Source organism: Patagioenas fasciata, chromosome 5 (assembly GCF_037038585.1).
Source record: "Patagioenas fasciata isolate bPatFas1 chromosome 5, bPatFas1.hap1, whole genome shotgun sequence".
Lineage (NCBI taxonomy): Eukaryota > Metazoa > Chordata > Aves > Columbiformes > Columbidae > Patagioenas > Patagioenas fasciata.
Window position 1 is genome coordinate 28,882,789 of NC_092524.1, and position 22,141 is coordinate 28,904,929.

General features: G+C 43.1%; 1 protein-coding gene across 6 annotated transcripts in view; it reads left to right on the plus strand.

Moving 5' to 3' along the window:
• The window catches only part of AMBRA1 (autophagy and beclin 1 regulator 1), a 133,222-nt gene that overhangs the window by 105,489 nt on the left and 5,592 nt on the right, over nucleotides 1–22,141 (plus strand). For all 6 annotated transcript variants that reach the window (XM_065838475.2, XM_065838474.2, XM_071809150.1 and 3 more), the window contains 2 exons: nucleotides 15,818–15,910; nucleotides 17,432–17,625. In XM_065838475.2, the coding sequence (XP_065694547.1) occupies nucleotides 15,818–15,910; nucleotides 17,432–17,625 (287 nt within the window). The remainder of the gene's footprint in view (nucleotides 1–15,817; nucleotides 15,911–17,431; nucleotides 17,626–22,141) is intronic.

Here is a 22,141-nt window from a genome sequence, read left to right on the forward strand (position 1 = left end):
GAAAGCCCAATGGTGTGATGTGTAGACTTTAGCTCTCTTTTATTTATACAGTGCCATGAAGGGTGTAACTCTCCCCTTGTAAACTTGCAATTAAACACAAGTCAGTTTAGATGTGGTGTGATACATATGATGACTGAGCGTCTGAGCAGTGAAACGTATTGTTTCCATTGTTCTTGACGAGTCTTTGCATCATGCTTTGAGACCCTTTTCTCCATTGTGTTGTGGAAGCACTTCTTTTGAAGTAGTGTTTCTTTTATGCTGCAGGAACACTTCAGGGATTTGTATGCTTCAGTTATTTCCTGGTATTAAACTACCTTGGTGTTCTTTTGAATTATGCTTAATGTGTTGAAATTCCTCATAACTTAAAAGCTGGTAGCTAAAAACTTGCAGCACCGCTGGTGATCTTACCACGTGCATGTGGACTCCATCTGTTGTGCATGAGATCAGGCATGTGGTGCTTGAGGAGAGTCGTATGGTCAGTGTAGAACCACTGTCTTAAATCAGAATAAATGTATACAATTGTAATAGTAACTAATTCAGTACAGCCTTCTGGTAAAATCTGTGGTTGGAATTCAGATTGAACCAATTTCAGTAGTACAGAATGCCAGTGTTCTTCAAGCAGCCCTCTTGTTCCCTTGAACATAATCTTTCATCAAGACCTTATTTATACATGAAGTTCTACAAGATATTATTATGGAATAAGCTATAATCACTCTTTTCCAGGATAAGTGGCTTTCTTCAAGAATAGTTGCTGTAGTTTCTAAGCAGAAGAATTATTCAGGAATAATGGCTCTCTTCTTCTCAAGCTCTAGAGAGTTATTCTAAGTTATTTATGGACTAAGTTATTACAGATTCAGATGAAAATTCTGTCTAGATATGAGGAGAAACTTCTTTACTTTGAGGGTACCAGAGCACTGGAACAGGCTGCCCAGAGAGGCTGTGGAGTCTCCTTCTCTGGAGACATTCAAGACCCACCTGGACACATTCCTGTGTGATCTGCTCTGGGTGAACCTGCTCTAGCAGGTGTGTTGGACCAGATGATCTCCAGAGGTCCCTTCCAACCCCAACCATTCTGTTGATTCTGTGATTTTCAGCATAGAGAAGTGATAAGATCTGGTCTACTGATTATGGCTTACAAGTTGAACTTGGACAAGCACCCAAGGCATTGAAGTCTCCCTGAGGATGGATCCTTTGATTGAATGCTGAAGAGTCTAACTTGGTCTGGCTGTCCTGGCTTGTCACACCTCATGTTAGATATCCATTCTGGTGCTTGCAGTAGCCTCAACTTAAGCGGTGTGTCTCTTCCTAACACCTTACTAATTAAAGACACAACAGGGACACTTTCGTGGCATTCCAGTCCTTCTGCAGCATCTCTCTGAAACCTTTCTAGCTCACCATGTTACTAGGGCACTCTTCTATATCATTAGTTCTGTGCCAGCAACAGTCATGCACCATTCCAACGAAAATAAACTTTTCGTATGTGAACATGAAACAAGGTGGCTGTAGGGGTGGGAGATTTATTTGTGCTTTGACAGAAATACTTTAATGGGTTTTGCACTGGTGGATTGGGTGTCTGGTGCTTCTGATTATTATTGCAGACCTCACATGGACTGGTAGGTTCTTTTTGGAGCAGGACACCTGGTATGTTATGTTCTCAGTTGTAGCATTTTGTAGACCAACAACAGCCAGAGTGACTTAAAAACCTCTGCATGAAGGTGTAAATATTCACTGAGCTGGATAATTTGCATTGAGGCTCAAACATCAGAACACACAAATGAGTGAGGCTCTATCAGAGCAGAAGTTGCTTGTGGCTGTAATGTCTGCCCCAGGTCTACTTGGAAGATCCTCAGAGAAAGGAAAAACCCCGACATCTCAGGGTTTCAGATGCCATCTCAGTAGTCCTTGGCTTAATAGACTTGGTTTGAGGTTGGCATGTGTGTTGACTTTAACTAGAGAAGTGAGGGAGGAAAACGAAAAATATTTGTGTAGTTTCCATACACAGTAATACAGAGGAAGAGAAATATTAAAGAAATGTCTCAGCAATTGATAGAGTACTATATGGGGGAATAGTCTAGCAAACAGCGGGCATCAAGAAAACGCTGTACTGCTGAAAACACCCCCACTGTTCTAATTTCGCAAAGAAAACTGTGGTCAGTAGCAAATGGCTGAGATGGTTATAATTCCCTGGGTCTTTGTTCCCATGTACAGTGAAGGCATTTGAAACCAAGCACTGCTGGGATCACATAAACAGGTTGGAATAGCAGCTGTGCTTCAAATACAGGATTTGAAAGCACGTGCTTAGGGAAAATTAGATGAGTAGACTGGAAGTACCAGCTGACCAGAAAAAAAGGCATAACTTGAATCTCTGTGGTCTCATAATGAGATGCTATGCAAGTAGTCCTTCCAGAGTCTAAAGAAACAGTAATTAAAATCAAATGTTTTGGGCTCTGTTGCTAGGTTGGGGTAGCACTGATGGCAGTTTTTCTTGCAGGTGGAAATGAGGAACCTCAGGTTGTTTGTGGTCTATAATGTGAACTCTATGCACAAATTTGTGGGGTATGTTTTGAAGGAAAGGAAAATAAAAACCATGGAAAGCAGTGTCACATACATTGTGATTTGACTAAATTGCAGGTTGGATACCTGTCCTTGAGAATTTTATGTGTTTATTTTTAATTAAAGGGTCAACTAAAGACTTGCTCCAGGTCTCATACAGTACCTCTGTTCTTTAGTAAGGCAGTTCCCATGTTGAAACTACAATAAATCTAGTTAATTTGTAACGAATAAGGATTAGAACAAGATCTGGTAAAGAGGAGGTGAAGGGCTGGTTAAAGGAAAGAATACAACATAATTGAGAGCTGGACTCTGTTACAAAAGAGGTCATGGATAGACTTCCTTGAGAACCTATCCTGCGTCCAGTTGTTAATACTATTTATACTAATGCCTTGTAAGGATGTGCTGAATAAATTTGCAGAGGATGTGACATTAGCCTTGTCATTGCAGAGAAAGATCGTAGTATTGCAGAAGAATTGAATTGCCTTAAAAGTGACTGGAGCTATAGAAATGGGAACTTAATAGTACAAAGTGCACTTAGTGACTAATAACACTGAGCCTCAGTAGTTAAAATGGCAGAGGAGGAGAAAGACCTGAGGCTTTAGTTGATCGTAGGTGATTAAGCCATCAATATGTGAGGCTGTAAAAACAACAAATTTAATTCTAGGATGAGACACAAGATGCTTAACAGCAAAGATAGCGAAATGTTAGTATCACTGTAGAAGAAACTAGATACACAAGCTGAAACAGTTTAAAATTCTCATATCCGTATTCCAAACTGCCTTTAAATGGGTACAGTGGTTGAGAAGAGCTGCTGGGTGGTGTCAGTGCAGCATTTTTGTCTAAGAACACCTGCAGCTTGGGATCTATTGCAGGGCTAAAAAGGAGGACTAAGGAGGGGGTTACATAGCCTTCCGTAAATCTCCAGGAAAGGAGAACTATTTAAAGTTATATAGTTTTTATCAGAGAACAAAGAGGCATAAATTGACTAAGACTAGGTTGTGGCTGCAAGCTAGAGACAGGTGGCTGACCAGCAGATTTCTGCAGTAGCCCGTACGTTCGTTGGGTGGATGAAAAGGCTCAGCTGTTGGGGATGCAGCTTGGCTGGCTTGCAGAGACGAGTGTATGACTTAAATACATGTGACCAGGGGTGGGACTGGACTGCTGAGCCATGAGGCAGTTTTCAGTATTTTAAACCCAAGGTCTGTGTCTGAACAGGTGTTGACAAGTTGGGTCACAGAGCTGTTGTGCTGTAGGGAGGTGAGGTGGTGACAGCAGTGGTCATCCACACTTGGAAACGCATCTGATGGGCCTGAAAGAAGCCTGTGAGAGACTGGAATTCATGAGCCAGTTTATTAGCTATGAGGACAGAATACATGTTTTCATTAGCCAAATATATAACCACTGACAGGGTTGTATTCAGGTAAGGAAAGAAAGGAAATTATGTACCCATTTCCTTAGATTTCAGGGTGACACCCAGCCCGCTGAACTATGCTGTTGAAAAACATTAGTTTGTTTGCTCTGCTTCCTATGTCATTAAATTGGAAGAAAATTTTAATTGTAGAGTCATAGAATGTAACGTCATGGAAGTTCCTGCTTTCCCAAACACTCAAAGGCCAACCAACTTATGTTTTTTACTAATGTGTTAGTTTCAATGTACAGTATTAGATACAAACTTGTATTGAAAACCCAGCGATTCCAGTTGTCAGTGAATAAATACTCTTCTGAGTAAGGACGATGAATAGCAAAGGTGATGGAGCATGTCTGCCTTTCCTTCACGTGTTCTTTTCTTCTGTTTGTTTAGCTGCTGGTTTCACTTCCTTGCAAATAAACTATCTTAGAGCAGGTCTCTATGACCTGTTTAAAACTTTTTCTGCTGTTCCTGCTGAATTACTGTTCTTTTGAGGACTGGTCTGTGTGAAAGCAGTAGGAAAGGAACTCAGCTTTCAGAAGCAGCTTCCTGTGCAAGTGACCAACAAGAACAAGCAATTTAGTTTTCACTAGTCTGATCTTTCATTTTTGTTGGAAAAATCATCAGCTGCCATGGAAGAGAAGGACTCACTGGGAGAAGGTTCATGGAAGTGACCCTTGGAGAGAGAGCACCAAGTGTGGGAAGCCGGTATGAAGAAAGGCATCTGCAACTCCTGAAGATGCATAGAGTAACACATGTAGGTCATAGGCAGTGTGTCTTTGGGGGATGCTTCACGCATCTCTTGTTCCTCTTTAACCAGCTGCAGTGATGATAGGCTGGAATGAGGGTACTCAGGTCTGTCATTCTCACGAGTCCTGCTGATAAGAGAGTTTAGTCCTTCAGATATCACAGACTGTGGTCTGTATGAGGTTGTGACAGCCTGAGGCTCCTGTAGTCCAGTTTTGTCATGGTTCTGTGTGTAGATGGTTGCCAACTGATAGACCTGCACAGATACTAGATCATGAGTCTACTGTGTGCTTGCACATGACTTCACATTGCTATGTGGTAATCTGTGGTTTTTGGATACAAAGTAAGTTTGTGTTCAGTCCAGAAGTGCAGTATCAAAAGGCTCTGAGGCACCGGTGAGCTAAATCAAGGCAATAAATTTATTTAATGCCGTGCTGCACCAAAACGGGAATCCCTTTAGGCACACCGCTTGAGGTGCTGTACTCTACTTAACAGATTAACAGAGGAAGTGGACTGTTGTATACTACTCCCTGAGGCCTTCAGGTCTGTCATAGGAGGTGACACAGAGCACTGTGAATTCCCCCCACCCCCCTGCTGTCCTGCTGCACACTGACTTTTCTGCATGGCTGCTGGTGCGTTTTAGCCTCCTCCAGCCATTTCTCCCCAGCCACATGCAGCCTGACATCCTTTGTAACTGGGACCAGGGCTAATGCTCACTGAAGCATTGTACGTCTCTCTTGGCTCTGCATAGTTCAAGGTTTGATTCAGTTCCTGAATCTTGGGTCTTTGCAACATGGAATGAAACACAATGTCTTGTACAGTAGAAACATCTCTACTGAATTAAAAAGGAATTTGTTTTTTAGCGCTCACAGCCTTTCCTATGCTGTCACATCCTAGCAAGGACTTTCTCATTCAGAAACACCCCTGGTGGGGCTTCTCAAATGTTAGTTGTCTTGTAGAACATGAACAGGTGAGACCGAAGGTGAGGAGAAGCAGACCACATGCTGGTTATTGCCCTTTGCTGGTTTCTTTTGTGGAGGACTACCATGGGAGGAAGGCAGGGGGCCCAAATATCAGTTCTTTGTTGTTTCATCTTGAGTTCCCACCCCCTCTTCCCCATGCTCAGGAGCAGGTTCTGGAAGGGCTCAGTACTCATGTGCTTTTGAAAATGCTAACCCAAAAACCTCAGTGTTCTGAGAAGACTGTTTCAAAACCAAGGACTCAAAGCATCTTGTCTAGGGCTGGCTGTGTAATACTGGCATCCATGAGAGAGGAAGGATTTCTTCAGCAGACAGAGCTTCTGGTAATGGAATTAAAATACTGCCAGAAGATTTATCTGGTTCAGAGGCAGCATCCCTTGGAATTCTGTCATTGGGAAGTAGGTGTGGAGAGTCTCAAATTGATTCAGTGCTATGCAGTGTGCATATTTTAATTCTTTGTGGGGAGATCTGACTGTGATGTGAAATTTTTCTGGGAAAATTCTCTTCACAAAAAATTCCTATGCTTTACAGAGGACCATGTCAATTGTCTGTTCATGCCAACCCAGGGTTTTTGGTTGTTGTTTGTTTTTTTTCCCCTGAGAATTGTGTATCCTCTCATAGTAATGGGAACAATTATGTCTGCAGCTAGTTATTAGTGTTGGTAGAGAGATGGTCATCTGTCCAGCTACCTGGCCCCTCACGTCTCTGCTGGCTCCGTCCCTCAGACGCTTAAGCCTTCAGCAGTGGTGCCCCAAGCAGCATCAGCCTTGGTGCATGGGTTGCCTTTTAAGAACAGCTTCTGAAGGATGAAGTAAACAAAGAGACAGAAGGAGGAGCTGTTTTCCTTCATGCCTAACCAAGGGATGATCAGAACCCTGCACAGCGAGTGTTGTCACAAGTGCTAACTGGGGGTTGTGTCTGAGTCCTCCCTGCAGATGGCCTCTGAAAGGCGGCATCTGCGCAGCGGGCCTTGACCACGGCCAAGTAAGCGAATGCGTGTCCTGGGCTTTTGCTGCATGTTGACCACAAGATACACTGAATTTTCTAAATGAGGGGAAAATATTATTTTGATTTATAAAAGGACTGAAAAGGGGGAAGATGGTCAGTTTTGCACTACAGATGCATCCCTGAAAGCTTATATTTGGATTCTGTTATTCATGCATTTAGGAAAAAACAGAAATGAATTCTTTCCAAATTGTGCAGAGAAGCCTTAGGTCTCCTGAGTGCCAAGAGGCTCATTCGTTGCAGATGCAAAAGAAGTAGAGTGGTAAAATGGAGGCTTTGGAACAGTATCTCCATTTTGATACCGGTTTTTGTTTAATTTCTGTTTCTGTATGTGAATTTGATATCCAGGATGAATTATGGCATAAGGTGGAAGATGCCCTCACAAAATTCAACTTAATATACCTGTGAATCCTAGAGATAAATTTTGAGACCTGTTTTAAGTCTTCAGTTATTAGCAGGTTCATTTCCCTCACTCAGTGCTTCAAGACGGGCTGAAGCACCGACTAGTTAGTGGCATTTATTTTCCAGCATGGCTAAGAGAACTTGTTACAGACCTCAGTGTTAAACTTAACCTGCTGCTTACGTTTGTGTACCATGTCACAGGACTGCAGATCCTTACTGGTTCTCAGGTTGGGTAGCAGTCTTTCTAGGAGCATGACCACATACTCTTAAGAACAGTTAACAAATACTTCACTTATATTTATTCAGATCACACCTGCTGCTTTGTCTTCCTTTACTTTTTCTAGTTCTATCTACAAAAGCAATTAAATTTCATGCAAGCAATTATTTGACTTACTGCCTACTGCGTGTGGCTCACTCTTTCATTGTTTTCATATATCTTCTTTTTTTCTCTTTGTTATATTACTGTCTTTAAGGATAAAAGTTACATTTAGGATAGAGTAATTGGCAATTTAAGTTTGACTTTCTTTTTGAAGAATGCTGCTAAGTTGGCTTTTTTGGCCTTTTGTCACTTCAGTTTTTTTAACATGTTAAAAATCAGGTGTGAATAGCTAAAAAACGTTAACTTTTTTTTTTTTTCTTTTAATTTTCTTAATGATTGCCACTAGCTGCTATGTCTGGCTACTTTTCTTACTCCCTGATTGTGTAAGTACCATTGGATATTTTTAAGTGGAGACTTCAGAGAGAAAAACAAAGTATCTCAGCCACTTTGAGTCATTATCGATTGTTGTGCTTAGCATCACTGATGAACAGACTTTTTTTTCATTCTGGTGCCATTTTCCCTATGTTTATTTTTAGAATGTCTTTTTCCTCTTTGGCAGCACCAGTCCATCCTGCTTTCTTATAACCTTTCTTTTCTCCGCAGGTCTGTACTAGACCTTCCTGGTTTGATTGTTTATTCCCTTAGCTTTCCAGTAACATCATATTTAATTTTCTGGTCTTTGATCCAGTTTATTTGTGGAGTTTTATTTGTTGTCCCTTATGTCTAAGTTTTCCCGGCAGGAGTGTAGTGAATCCAGCAAGCAAATAAAACTGCCAACTTTTTCTTTGTTTACTTTCCCTTTTTTAGGTCCTTGAGCTATCTGGTTCTGTAAATATGTAAATGCTCTCAACTCAATGTCTACAAACTGTAATCGGAGTAATAATTTTGAATTTTGGGTTTTTTATTTTTATTTTTTTTTCTCCCGAATGGATTTTCCCTGTGTGCTAAACAGAACACTTTTTAGTTGGCTAATTTCATGGCTGCTGAAGACTAAAAATACAGAACTTGACTTGCTCTGTGGATCTCATTGAGATTAGACCAAGCCAAGATCTCCATTTTGGAGCCTGAGAGCTTTGTGTGTGCACATCACAATGTTACATTTAAAAAAAAAAAAAAAAAGGCAACAACAACAAAAAACCAAACATTTGCTATGCTTGCTAGTTTCAAATGTTTATTTTGAAGCTGATTTCTCCCATTCTGAATGCATTTTCCTGGTTAGTTTAAGATCTACAAAACAAGCCTACTTCAAAGTTGCCTTTGAATCAACAGAAATGTTAGTTTCTGCTACAGCACTAGTGAAAGTTCAAAGACCACTGGAGTGACTTTGGCTCTCCAGACTTGTAGCAGTTTAGGATGTTTAAGGCCTTAGAAGGCTTAAGCAATTTGCGCTCCCCCAAAGAACTCCTAACATCCTCAGTTGTCTAAGCCACTGTAAGAGCTGATAGATCATAAACAGCTTAAGATATTCTGAGGGTTCAAAGCTTATTTGGAGTATAGTCTGTCTGTAATCACTTTAAGCAATTAACAAGCCTTTAGGTTTTTAGAGGACTTTACGTGAGTTATCCATCTTTAGAGCTTGGTTTAAGGTAATAGCAGGCTAAATTGTTCTTATTTAAGGAATTTAAAGCTCTGCATTCTCGAATCTGTTATTTACCTTCCACTTGGTGTGGCTGGAGCCAGATAGGTGAAGGATACCATGGAATACTAGCAAGATTTTGAGTGAGAAGAAAATCAGTGAAAATTCAAGAAATTCTTATTTGGTCTATTTCTGCCTTGCTTGTTCCAGACTATTTGGCCTGGGTGGTATGTTATTACGCACATAAATATGTGGGGTGTTTTTCAGTAGTGCAAAAAATACTGTGTAGTGCACCGTGCGATACACAAAAAAATTTACCAGTGTTGTAGGAGCAAATCTTAATTCTGGTTCTTCCTTGCGTGAGTGTTTTGTTCATCTGCTTACAGTAGTGCGTTATTTCGAATGTTTTGCATTCCCCTTCCAAATTGGGTTAAATCTATTCTAAATGTCAAAGTAGCTGATGTCTGGTTACATCTTCAGGAGTTGTGTTCAGGAGTAAGAAGTTTGCCGTTGTTCTCTCAGGCACAAGTTACAGCTCCCTATATCATGCTAAGAGTGGTGTAAAAAAGCTCTGGGAAAAGCTGCTTTTAAAAAATGTTGTGGCGTTTCTGTGAGAGAAATGATGTCGGCACAAAAGCTGTCTGCAAGGGACTTTTCTTGTCCTTGTTCTCGACACAGGTTTTGCTGCGTAGCTTCATGTCACCTAAGGGCAGCGCTCTCAACCTCAATATTTGTGCTTGATTCCCAAGATAACTGAACATCCACACTTTCATACAGAACTCTTTCCTTCTGCTCTGTCATTGTCTTGGTGCTTAATTTCCATTTATCGCTCCCATTGAGTGTGTTGGAAGACTGATTCTTAATTTAAGACTTTCATGCTTAGAACACGAGACAAACTCCTCTTAAGCTTTCTGTTGGTGTGTCCTCGATGTCATGAGTCTGCTCATGTGCTATGTGCAAACTGGTTGACAGGCAGGTCACCAGTGCTGACTCCTGGAAGTCGCTTGGGTTTTAGCTGTAGTGACCCTCTGGATCAGAAGGAACAATTCTGTTTGGGTTCTTCCTACTGTGTTAATCTGTCTTCTCTATCTCTGTCTTTGAGGTATCTAACAGCTTAGCTGACTGATGACTCTCCTCATTAGCTGCCATGTCACATTTTTGCCCAGGGAAGAAGACTGTGAGAGCTCTACCTTCCATCTCAATCTTACCCACTGTCTGTGACAGCCTGGACTGTATCCAGCTTTAGTTGCCCAGTGGTGCGCAGAACAATCTTGTGCATGTTCAAGCTGTTGAGACAGAAGTGTTAGTAGCTATTGGTGCCTCCAAATTTATAAGGTTGGCTTCATTTAGATCATGTGAGTTTGAATAGAACCTCTTCAAACATTGTGTTATTTAACCTAGCCAGCAGAACTGCACAATTGAATAAATGGAGCCAGTCATCTTGCATAGTCCTCCGAGTTGAGTTGGCATCCTCCTTGAAGCAGGCACAGGGCCACCAGCTGCACCAAGCTGCCCGCTGTCCTACTTCTGTGGCACCTTTGGCCATTTGAGTAGGTGTCAGGATATGTTTCTGCATGGATGCTGGTTTCAGGCAGGAGAAGCTTTTGCAAGATTCTGGAAAATTAGTGGACTGTATTGGTATGGGCAGTAAAAATGCACCTGCTGCTAGTTGGAGGAAAGGGGTAACCTTTCCATTGTACCTCTGAATGTGATGAGTAGGATAATTTAGTACGTCACTTAAATGTCTGCGTGGTTGTTAATTGTAAACTGCAGATCTTGTGTTCTGTATGACTTATCTTGTTAGGAATTACTGTACTCGGTCTCATGCTCTTCCCCGGCTTGTCATACCTGGGCTGTTCTCCAAGGGTGTGCTCTGAAATAGGCTGGTGCCAGTGGAGCAGCCACCTCTTCCTTGGTCAAGGGAATCACTGCCCAGCAGAGCTACTCCAGGAATCCTGTTTGCTGGTTCCATACGCTTTGCACTGCAGCCAATTTTCACTTGAATTTGTCTCTGCACGTGGTTCATTGCCTGCACAGTAAGCTAAATATTTGTGAAGCAGGGTGTTAGAAATGATTGTTTTCCTCTCCAGGCAGCTGCCGGGAGTGCCAAACTTTGCCTTGTACTGACAGTACTGTTGCCTAGCTAATCATGGGAGCCAGGGATGGGCTTGCTGTGCTGATCATCACACACCGGCAGAAGAGATAATGAGCTGCCGACAAGGATGCATCTGGAATCCAGCCAAACATTGCATTGCATGAGATACCATGTGCTGCTTCTTCCTTCTCAAACCAGGACAGTGGATTCCTCTTCCTTAGCATAGTGTCACCTGCTTAGTGTCACCTTGTTCCCTGTAGCTCACTGTGTATTTTGTTGGTACAGTTTAGATGGTTTAAGAATGATAAGTTTTAACAAAGGGAGGAAAGCACATTTTGGGGAATTCAAATCCTTTGTAAACTAACATGGTTTTGTATGCTTGCTCTTAGTGACCTTGAATGGATGGTATATTTGAGAAATCAGCTTTAAAGGGTAATTTCTTTTGTGGAGAAAGCAAACCTTGACAGCATGAAAATCAGATGGTCACCTAGCCACGCGCTGCATGGTACCACTCTGCAGCTAGTCTTCTCCATGTTGGGCTTGCCACAGTCTCCATGCCCGTAATGGGGTGGTGCTGATATTTTTAGATGGGATTACAGGCAGCAGTGTCTGAATCAAAATTTAATTCAGTGCTGGAGCAGACAAGTGTGCTAGTGTTGGTGGTCCTTTCCATGTGGCAGGATTAAGGAGAGCAGTGCATTTGCCCATTGCTACTACCTTTGTCAGTATTGGGGATGGTTTAAGTGAAAAGACAGTCACTGTTATTTATGCCGTCCCAGACATGCATATTCTATTTGCAAATTGTTTTTTTAATTTTGCTGCTGAACTGTATTGTTATGGTAGATTTAAGGAACTTTTGTTCTAATCACTATTCTGCCTCAGCTCTCAATTTTGGATATGCCAGCTGGGGGGTTACCCAGATGTCTGAGTCAGTTCTGACCTGTCCTGTGTTGGTTTACTTCACAAATACTAGTTAAGCCAGTGCAGTAAAGTGTATTTCAGTTTTCTTGTCATGTATGAATAACTTTGTCATTAATTCCTAGAGCTTGGTCCTAGCTTTGTCAGGGTTACATACCTGAGCTGTGTAGGTAAAAAATACCTCTGTGCGGAGGGAGAGGCTGTGCTGCCGAAGTTGTTGGCTCTTGGTACCTAACAGGCTCCACTTTGAATCCTTATTTGACTTTTAGCAAAGCAGGCAAGTCTTGTGCCCTTCATCCTCTCCAAGCTTGTTAATAATGTGAGCTGGACACAAGCACGAAGGAAAAGTCCATCTCGGAACCGATCCCTGCTGGGAAAGCCAGGCTGTGAGCAGCTCTGCATTTAAGAAAGCTAATGGAAATTTCCAGGGAGGGCTTAGACAGCTTAGTGACAGCCATAAAAAGGAAGAAAATAAGAACTTGACTAAGTGGACTTCACTGTCCATGACTGACGCAGTGTGGAGAATCGCAATTTTTCACCCCGAAGCCGTGGGCAACAAATGTCCTCCTTACTGCGTCCACATCTGAGTGGCAACATGCTCCATGCTACACAGAGCTTCTACCTTATGCCTTGGAAAATGTAAAGTGCTTCCAGCATTTCCATGTCTAGAGTTTGATGGAGCAAAAGTTAAATGCTTACATTACCTGAAAAGTATTCATTTCTCCAGTGTAAGCTCTGCTTCTGTGAATAGTCAGGCCTTGATTTGCAAGTCTCCTGGGAAACATGCTGTGGAAGGCTTTCAAACATACAAAATCCAAGCAATATTTTGCAATGGGAATTTAAAAACCATTAGGCTTTCTGAAAAGGGAGATTGCATCATTTTAAATAGATGTGGTTAAACCAGTGCAAATCTTTAAGCTTAATTGAAAGTCTGATTTAAACCAAGGTAATTGTGATTGTCGCACACATCTTGTTGTGTACTTAACCTGGTGTAAGGCGCAATTATGTGATCAGGTTTCTATGGTCTTGACCCATACAAAACAGCATTTATTTGATGAAATTTTTGCTTATTAAGAAGGGAAGTGTTGGTCTTCATATAAAAGATAGTGCCCAACCAGGTCACTCTGTTAGGTTCAGATATTTGCTTTCCTCACTGCACCTTGATGCAATCTGAAACATCTCTTCTGTACCTTCAATCATCCTGAGGCTGGAAGGCCTAATGGTGAGCAAGCTAGATATTGCTCTTAGGGCTGTGGAGAGGCAGATGTGGGTTCCAGGTCAGAGAAATGCAGATGCATGCAAAAGAGAACAAAGATCATGCTGGGGGCTTTATCACTTCAAGCCTTTTGTAAGAGGTGGAGTTGGGAGGGAGTAAGTTGATTACTTGGCCAAGGGAAGAGTCTGCTGAAAGGTAGCAGTGAGGATGCTTGCTGCTGCAGAAGGAAGTGCCAGCTCTTTATTCTGAGCCACTTGTTTGGCCCTGCAGGGACACACACTCAGTCCAGACTAAAAAGCCAGGTCAAAGTGGTGCTGAGGATGTTGAACTCCCATCGCCAAGTCTAGTGACCATGGCTTAAGCCTGTTCATCAGTGTTCCCAGAGTCAGCAATGGCAGAATTGGCACCAGGTGCTACAGGTCCTCCTGGGAAAGGAAAGCAAAGTTCTCAGTTCTCTGGCAGTAAATGAGTAGCTAATAGGACCCTGACAGTGGAACTCAGTTGATGAATGGTAGCCCTTAAAACCAATGTGCAAAGTCATGTATTAAATGGAATGGCCATTCATTTTGCTATCCAGGGAAAGACGCAGATTGACAGCGTGGAGTTAGAATGGACTTTCCTGTCCAACAACCTGGCTGCACAGTAGTGAAGAAGTGTGGAGGAGGAAAAGAGTGTGGGTCATTTTAGTTCTGTTTGATAGTAATTGCAGATACCAAGCAAACTAGACTTTTTCTGGAAATTTTGCCTGACAGGTCAGAAAGTCTCGCTTGCCTAGGGAGGCTGCTGCTCTACAGACAGCAGAGTGTGGCAGCTAGGTGTCAATATATTATGCAGGGGGATGGAGCAGCCAGAAGAACTGGCATGGTTTTAGTGACAGGTTACCATCTGTCAATAAACTCTGAAGCCTTTGTAATTCAGCATCTCCCTGACAGCTGTTTTCATGGGATATAATGCAGTGCAGGGCTAGCTCAGCACAAAAAAAAAAAAAAAAAAGGAAAAAAAAAAAAGTGATGGCTGATTATTTCCTGTAGACTCTGTATATGGTTTTGCTGACCTAATTTTCTCCAGTTTTCACACTTGGTCCTGACCTGGGGTCTGTCCCTCAGCAGCCCAGCCCCAGGCCCCCCCCGCCCAGGTTTCCCATTGTAGCACATCTGATCTGCAGCTTCCTACAAGCTGAGGTTCTTGCCAGTTCTGCTGAGGCATCTCATTACAGACACAGCAGCTTTTACATATACAAAAAACACCGTTTGTGCCAGAGCCATAACCAGCTGCCAACTACTTGCCCTGAATCCTTCCTTCAGATTGTGGGACTACCCTTAATTCATGCTCTGAGACAGCATGTGCGCTGTGATGCAAGTCCAGCTCTTCAGATGCAGTTCCCTTCTGTCTGCACAGGACCTGTTGTTGTTGTTGTTGTTTTCCCTTGCCTTGTGGTGACCACTGTGCAGCACTGTTAACTCTTCACCCAACACCATCAGGGCAAATCTGCAGTCCAGCAGCCATGTGGTGATACACAGAACTCCTCAAAAACCCCCAGACCAGCTGACAGGGAGCTGGTATGTCAGCATTGCCTGGCAAAACATTGTACAGCAAGTCTCTTCCATGGTAAAGCAGCCTGGAGTGCCTCTGGAGGTGAGACACGGGAGCAGGTGGGAGATCTCCATACTCCCTTGGACTGCAGAGTATGTGCCTGTCCTCTGACATTTCTGTATGGCACAGGGTGAACTGGATTCGCTCTTATCCTCTTCCAATCTAAGAGCTGTCGGACCTTAGAAATAGTGGGAGACACCCTTACAGCATGGTGGTTTAGTTTCTGTGATTGTCTGCAGTCTTCAGCAATGATGTGATGATTAACCATACACTGTTAACCTTGCCTGTTCCTGTGAAATGATCAGCCAGCCCTGGCTCCGTGTATCTTTCTGGGAAATGCCCTGTGAAAGGTTGCCAGAGCATTGGCTGCTCTGTCAAACTTAGTAGCATTAGCTGTAAAATTCAGGTTTTGGTCTTTTTGGGCACACACATAGTTGACTCAGTACAAACTCTTTTGTGGAAACTTATTAAAATATCCTCTACATCTGCCCTTACTCCACAGTAACTGTCAGTGAGAGGGCTGTATAGAGGTTTATTTATTTATAGGTAGAATGAGAACCATTTGTGAAGAAACTAAATGTCAAATAAAAGCAGTGTTTTACTTAGCATTACCTAGTGCAGGAAATGCTGGCAGGCACCACAGAGAGAATTGGCCTTCCCATTCCAATTCTTTGTTTAGTCACTTGGAGTTAGGGTAACCTGATTTTATACACACAGTTGTATGTCTTCATTTCCTGAAAATCTCTCTGCTCCTGTTGTTGTGCCTCAGTGCTAATATCGAATTTAAATGAATGGAATATTCCAGAGCAATCTGGATAATACAGTGCTCCAGGTTTGCAAGGCTGTTTATGTTGATGAGCCCTTTTAATGAAATGTGAACTGAGCTAGATCTGCAGTTTCTGTAGGGTAGAAATCAACACTGTCCTTCGTGTTGTGGGGACATAATGTGCACTGGTTGGAATGGTGCTGTCATGTTCATATTTTTCCCTTCTTTGGTGTTTCAAGGGCCTTAAACTCTGGAGTTGAGTACCACTGGGACCAGCTGAATGAGAACATCTTCACTGTGCATTCCAGCAGCAGGAGCACTGAGCGGCCTGGGTAAGTCTCCTGGGTGCAGGTTAAAGAGACCTGACCCTTTCTACTGCTTTTGTAACATCTGACAGCACTACTTCTTCTTTGTTCCCTTACCACTGGTAGCCTTAATCATGCTATTTTTTCTACCTCTGAGACTGCCTAGTTGGCCCACCTGTCCTCCTTCCAGCAGGTGACATTCAGTGCACAGAAGTGCTGCCGGTGATAGTGAAGTACATGTGTCATCTGTGGCCTCAATAACATCCGCAGGCAAGCTGCAGGAGGAGCATGTGGGGCTTGACGCATCAGAAACACCGTGCAAAGTAAATGACCTTTGGAGGGTAACTGAAGAACAGGGGTTTTCACAGAGATAGGTGCAAAATCCAGTGGACAGTCCTAGTGACTGGTTTTCATCCCTTTTGTTTCTGGTCATGGGACAATTGTTTCTCAGCAATAAACTGTAAAAATAAGCCAAAATCCCTTGACAGCCCTGTTGGCTGCTTCGTGCAGTCCGTCTGGTGATGCACACATTAGTTACTCTAAACGTGAGGGTGATACTGCAGTCCCTTGCTTCTTGTCTCAGTGCAGAATACTTCTTATGCCAGCTGTTGTCAGCAAGATGGTGCTGGCAGTCATGTTTCTCAATTGGGAGCTCCATGATCCCAAGGAAGTTATGAGCTGGCGTACAGGGCAATGTCGCTGCTGTCCTATGGTTTTGGTCTGATTGAGGGAGAAAAATAAGCAATAGAGATTCTTTATTTTGCCATGTGAGTGGACATTGCCACTACTCAGGTTTTTTGACAGCACGTGTCAGCCTTGCATAATGGGCTTAGGAGCAGCTTGAAGGCAGCAATACTGCTCAAGAATGAAATAGCTCAAAGAGAGAGAAAGAAAAGTGTGGCGGGTTTCAAAACCTTATGAAAAAAGGTTGTGAAAGAGGCAATCTTCCTAGAATCTCTTTACCGTTCCCAGCACTTTGAGCCAGAGGTCAGTTTTGGAAAGAGCATCCAACCATTGTCAAGATTCAGCTCTTGTGGCATTGTACACTTCAGCTGATTCTGAGAAGAAGCTAATGAGCCTTGAGGCAGTTCCTGTTGTTCGCTTTGGAGAACAGAGAATGTGTGTTGTCCAGCCGGAACAGGCAGAAATGCCTGCTGGAGTGCATTCATGTGTGATGCCGACAAACCAGGAGGTTCAGAGGAGGGAAGGGATACAGGCTGCGTCTCTGGGCATTAAAAACACCCTGCCAGCATGCAGAGGGAGGCTATGTGTGTGCTTGTGGTGCTGTGCTGCGTGTCGTGTTGCCTGCTCAACTCAGTGACCTCAGGAGTTTTTCTGCAGGCTTAGTGATGTTGCGGGGATATCTGTCTATGCCTGTCAGACATGCTGCTTCTGTGGAAGGGTGAGTGGACTATAAGGCTCTATTGGCTTAAAACTCAAGAGACCATCCAGCTGAGTCTGGAGAGGGGTGTCTGTGTGTGTGTAAATAAGTACAGGTCACAATTGCCTCCAATGCTCCTGGTCTTATTTGTTTTTCTCTCTTTTCAGAACCAGCAGAGCCACATGGAGGACAGACAGGGACATGGGCCTGATGAATGCCATAGGCCTGCAACCCCGAAACCCCCCCACCTCTGTGACTTCACAGGGTACCCAGACCTTGGCGCCTCAGCTCCAGAATGCCGAGACTCAGACAGAGAGGGAGGTACAGGAGCAGGAATCCGCCTCTGCAGGGACTGGGGAAGGTAGGAGCTCAAGCAATTATTTATTTGACAGAGCTTACCTGGTGAGTGAGGAGTTTCCACATAGGTTCCACATCCTGTCAATGATTTTGAACATCCCTGAATCTCTTCAGCATAGACTTCTCCAGCCTAATTTGCCTGTAGCCAGGCCAAGATGATCACGAGAGCAGATCTCTGTCTGGATGAATAGAGGAGTTGTCTTTTTCACAGGCTTTCAGAGGGCAAAATGAACTCTTCTCCTGGTCATTTTGTCTTTTTAGCACCAGTTGTACCGGCATCATTCCTCACAAATCCCCTGAACTCTAACCAGCAGTATGGCTACAGACTGCTAAGAATTATTCTTTTTTCCTCTATGTGAGCTTAGCTTGGTTCTTCAACTTTGGCATCTAAAACCTGTGCAGGCTTCAGAAGCTCAACATCTAGATACAAATGAAAATACTGTAACTCATTTATCACAAAGCAATATTCTGGTATTCTGTTTAGGCTGATAGATATTGGCTGTGATGAGTATCCAGCTCAGGTATTCAAAAACTCCTCTAGTATTTTCCAGTCTGCATGTAAAGAGCTGGAAACAAGTGATGTGCAATTCCTGTCTGATAAAAGACCACTGATCTTTTGAAAACGTGGTGATTTTTGCCCAAGTTTTCCATCTCTATGCCATAGCATTGTGCTTGAATCCAACTCTGAAGGCTTGCTAGGAAGAAGTTGGACAGCATATATGTAGGAAAGCTAGAGAAGTTCAAGGAGGCAGTTTTGAGGGTGTTGGGTCACAATGAACCCACTTGGCTTTGGAAAGCATTCCAGGACATGCCTGTTTGTGCCTGTGTGCTTGCTTGTGCTGTGTCATTCTGCAAGATGCTTTTTGGCATGCGACTATTGCACAGTTTCTACTGTGCAGCATCCAGCATGTGTGATAAGGCTTTGTGCTTCTCTGATCTCTGCTCTTGTGTTCAAAGTTAAGTGGCACATTCCTGACCTGTGTGGTTTCACATCTGCTTACCTCAGCAAAGCTGGGATTAACCTCTCTGGAAGGTTAGTACAGTTGAGGCCATGTGAATAAGGCTGGAACGTGGGATGTCTGGACAGAAGCTGAACTTGTGGGAACTGATTCTTCCACTGGATGTGGTGTGCAGACTGAGCACAGGGTACAGTGTGGGACCTTCTTGCATCAAGACCATGATGGCTGATGCTGCAGGCTTAGGGGTCGTCTTTGCTGTGTAACAGCCGGGGGAGTTCTCCAGTGCTGCTTCTCTCTGCTTCTGTTCTGCAGTCATATGAAGGTTTTGTTATCTCATTCTTTCTAATTAACCTTTCAATTTTTCAGGTCTAGATCATGGTTTTTAACTAGACCATTAATGATGTGGGGAAGGGTTGTCCTTTACCAGTGCCTTGGGTGGGGCATGTCTACAAAGGAGCAAAACATGTAGCATTTGGAAGAAAATGAGTGTAGATAACAAGCCTAGGACAGAGACTTCTCTTTGTCTTCCTTTCTTGCTTTGAAGAAGATTGGCAGATTCCACATCTGGTGTGATTTCTGGCTCAGACACTGGCTTATCACACGTTCCCTTGCAAGTGGCCTCACCTGCAAAATGGGCTGTCACAGTCTTGTTTCCTACATAAGGATCTTTAGAATAAAGGAGTTATTTGAGTGCAGATGCAGGCACTGGAGATGGGCCAAGCACTCTTACCCTGTAGCTGATCATTTCTTGTACCAGTTGCATTCTCAGTGGAAATTCCTTTGCAAAGGCGCAAGAGCTGCTCAAAACAGGGAGCTGTCAAGACATTAACTATGAGGAGCGTGTAGAATCAAAAATGCCAGTCCATGACAGAGGAATAGTACAAGGACCTATAATGAAGCAGAAAGACAAATTTTCAGCTGCTGTTCCTAACACCTCAGCCGGTTAGCCAGGGACTTGTGGCATTAGTGGTCTCATTCATCCAAGAGTCTTCATGCTTCACACTACACTTGAGCCCTACTGCTCTGCTTGTGACATTGAGGTGGCTCTTTTTCCAGCATCATGGACTCTTGTGATGCTCATCCAGCATGTTCAGGCAGGCTAGATTAGATTCTGTGCTGCTTTTCTGATGGATAATTTGCCCACTTTGTCTACCGTAACTCTTTGCCTGTTGGAAGGGAAACAGCATTTCCTAATAGCAGGATCTAGATGTCAGGGACATGACAGGGGAAAGGGAAGGAAAAAATGTGCTACCACTAACTTGATGTGTGACCTAGGGCAAAGTATTAATCATCTACCAAATTGGAATAAATCTTCCTATAGTACAGTACACCAGGGGCTGTGGAGATTAATTAGTGTTTTGTGTGGGGCTTTGAAGATGTAAATCACTACGTAAAAGCTTAGCAGTATTATCAGCAGTAGAATGGATACATCAAATGTGATTCTGAGTAATATAAAGGCAAGTGTTTTAGTTATCACCTCATCACAAGGGAAAAAAAAAAACACCACACGAAAACCCCCAAACCTGAATGCTTCAAGAAAAAAAAAGAAAGACCAGTGCTACCCCCAAGAGCGGGTTTCTGTCCAGTGTCCTGTCAGCCCTGCTGCTGAAGGGAATTCTGCCTCAGGGCATTTCTTGTGCTTACTGTACAAAAAAAAAGAAAAGAAAAAAGTATGCAGAATTGCATCAGAAATCTAATTAAACTCTGTGTGGGTATAAATAGTTTCCTTTTCTCATGCAAAGCTCTGCGGGGACTTTGCTGTTCTGATTATCTTTCTACCTCCTTTGGAGGAATTGAGTATATGATGACTTTATTAGAAGTGAATCCCTCTCATGTCTGTATCTTTTTGTTTTGCAGCGCCTGATAACTGCCTTGTGAACTCTGCTCCCAAGCTACACATAAACTGAAGGAAGTTAGAATTGAGAGAAAACTAGGAGACACCAATAAATGCCTAGACCAGTGTTTTCAGCTGTCTCCTGCTTTCTTTTAAGCTGACAGACATAGTGGAAATAGTGATGGAGTTGTGACATAGAGGCACTCTGAATTAGAAACAATCTGTTGGGAGTTACACTACGTTTTCCCTTGCAGATGGGCAGGCACGACGGTTGAAGGATCTGTATTCACCTGGCAAATTAAATCTCACTTAAAAAACAACAAACATTCCTAATGAGATTTAGTGGCCCAAAGCTTTAACCTTAACAAATTGTAATTCCCAGTCCAGAGTGGGTCAGGCTGCAGCTGACACTTGTTCAGGCTGCTGGAGCTGTGAGCTAGGGTGCGAGTGGCAGGAACTGTCAGGGATGGCAACTGTGCAGAAGGTGCTGCAGGTTGAGGGACCTTTGCAGAGCTGCAGGACGCTTGTTTGGTTGTGCACCCATGCTGTCCCGACTATTGACAGTATATCAATACATCTATTGGGTAATCCAGTTGTTTAAAAAGAAAAAAATCTCCGGACTCAAAAACAAACAAAACCAACCAAACAAAAATACCTCACCTTGATGGAAATGACTGAAAGGCAATTATGTCAGTTCCTATCATCTGCATTGTCTTTGGGACTTAACATTGAAACAGCTAGCTCAATGCTCGTTGTGCATGTAGGCCTACAGAACTATCGAAACTACAGCTGTCAGAAGGCTTGCTGTCAGTGGACTGCTACTTTGCCTGTCTCTGGGAGAGCAACATACTGACTGCCGTTGTGCCCTATACAGTTTTTAACCAGTTTGGTTGAAGCATTTCTCACCAGCCGGTACAAGTTCCCATCATGTCCAACTACTCTCAGAGGCTGCAAAGGATACTTTTGAGAGGAAAGAGGGTTCCAAGATGAAGGTTTGGGTTTGTGGAATCCAGTCCACTCAAACTGTTAGTAGTGAAAAGACAGCACATGCAAGTGAAACTTCCCTGGTATAAGCAAAGTATCCTGGGGATGCCTAAGGAGCTCTTCTGAGCAGAGTCAGTCAGCCTACCTGTAGTGTAACTTAATTAATCTGAGACCTTAGGAACACGTGTTGGGGGCTGCACGGGAAGGAATGCCCTGTCCCCAGCCAAGTCTCATGAATACTAAAAAGAAACCTGTTGTTTTACATTAGCTGAACACGTTCTTGCAATGCTGTTGTCAGATGTGGTGTGACTTTTCTGTGATTAGTGTGGAAATGGGAACCAGGACACCAGGGGTCAGCTTCCAGATCTGCCTCTCATTTTCCAGGTAGAAACATGGGTAGATCCCTTGGCCTTTCATCAGCCCATCCATCTGTAAACTGTGCATCATATGTCCTATAGAACTGAAAATTTCAATTTCTCTTTAAAACCCTCTGAAAAGCACTACCTAAAAAATAGAATCAGGTTCTAGAAGCATGAACTACGCAAACCTTAACAGTGTGAGCGGCTGCAAGTACCTGGCTCACTTGGGATTAAATTATGGGGGCTACTTTTAAACTCTCATTGCAAAAAGAAGTTTCACTCATACAAATCACCAAAGCGAGAGGTTTGCTAAGGAATTTGTTACAAGTCAAAGCAGCTGTGTGTTTTCAGCATTCTGTGGAATTGTTTGGATTAGCTATCTCA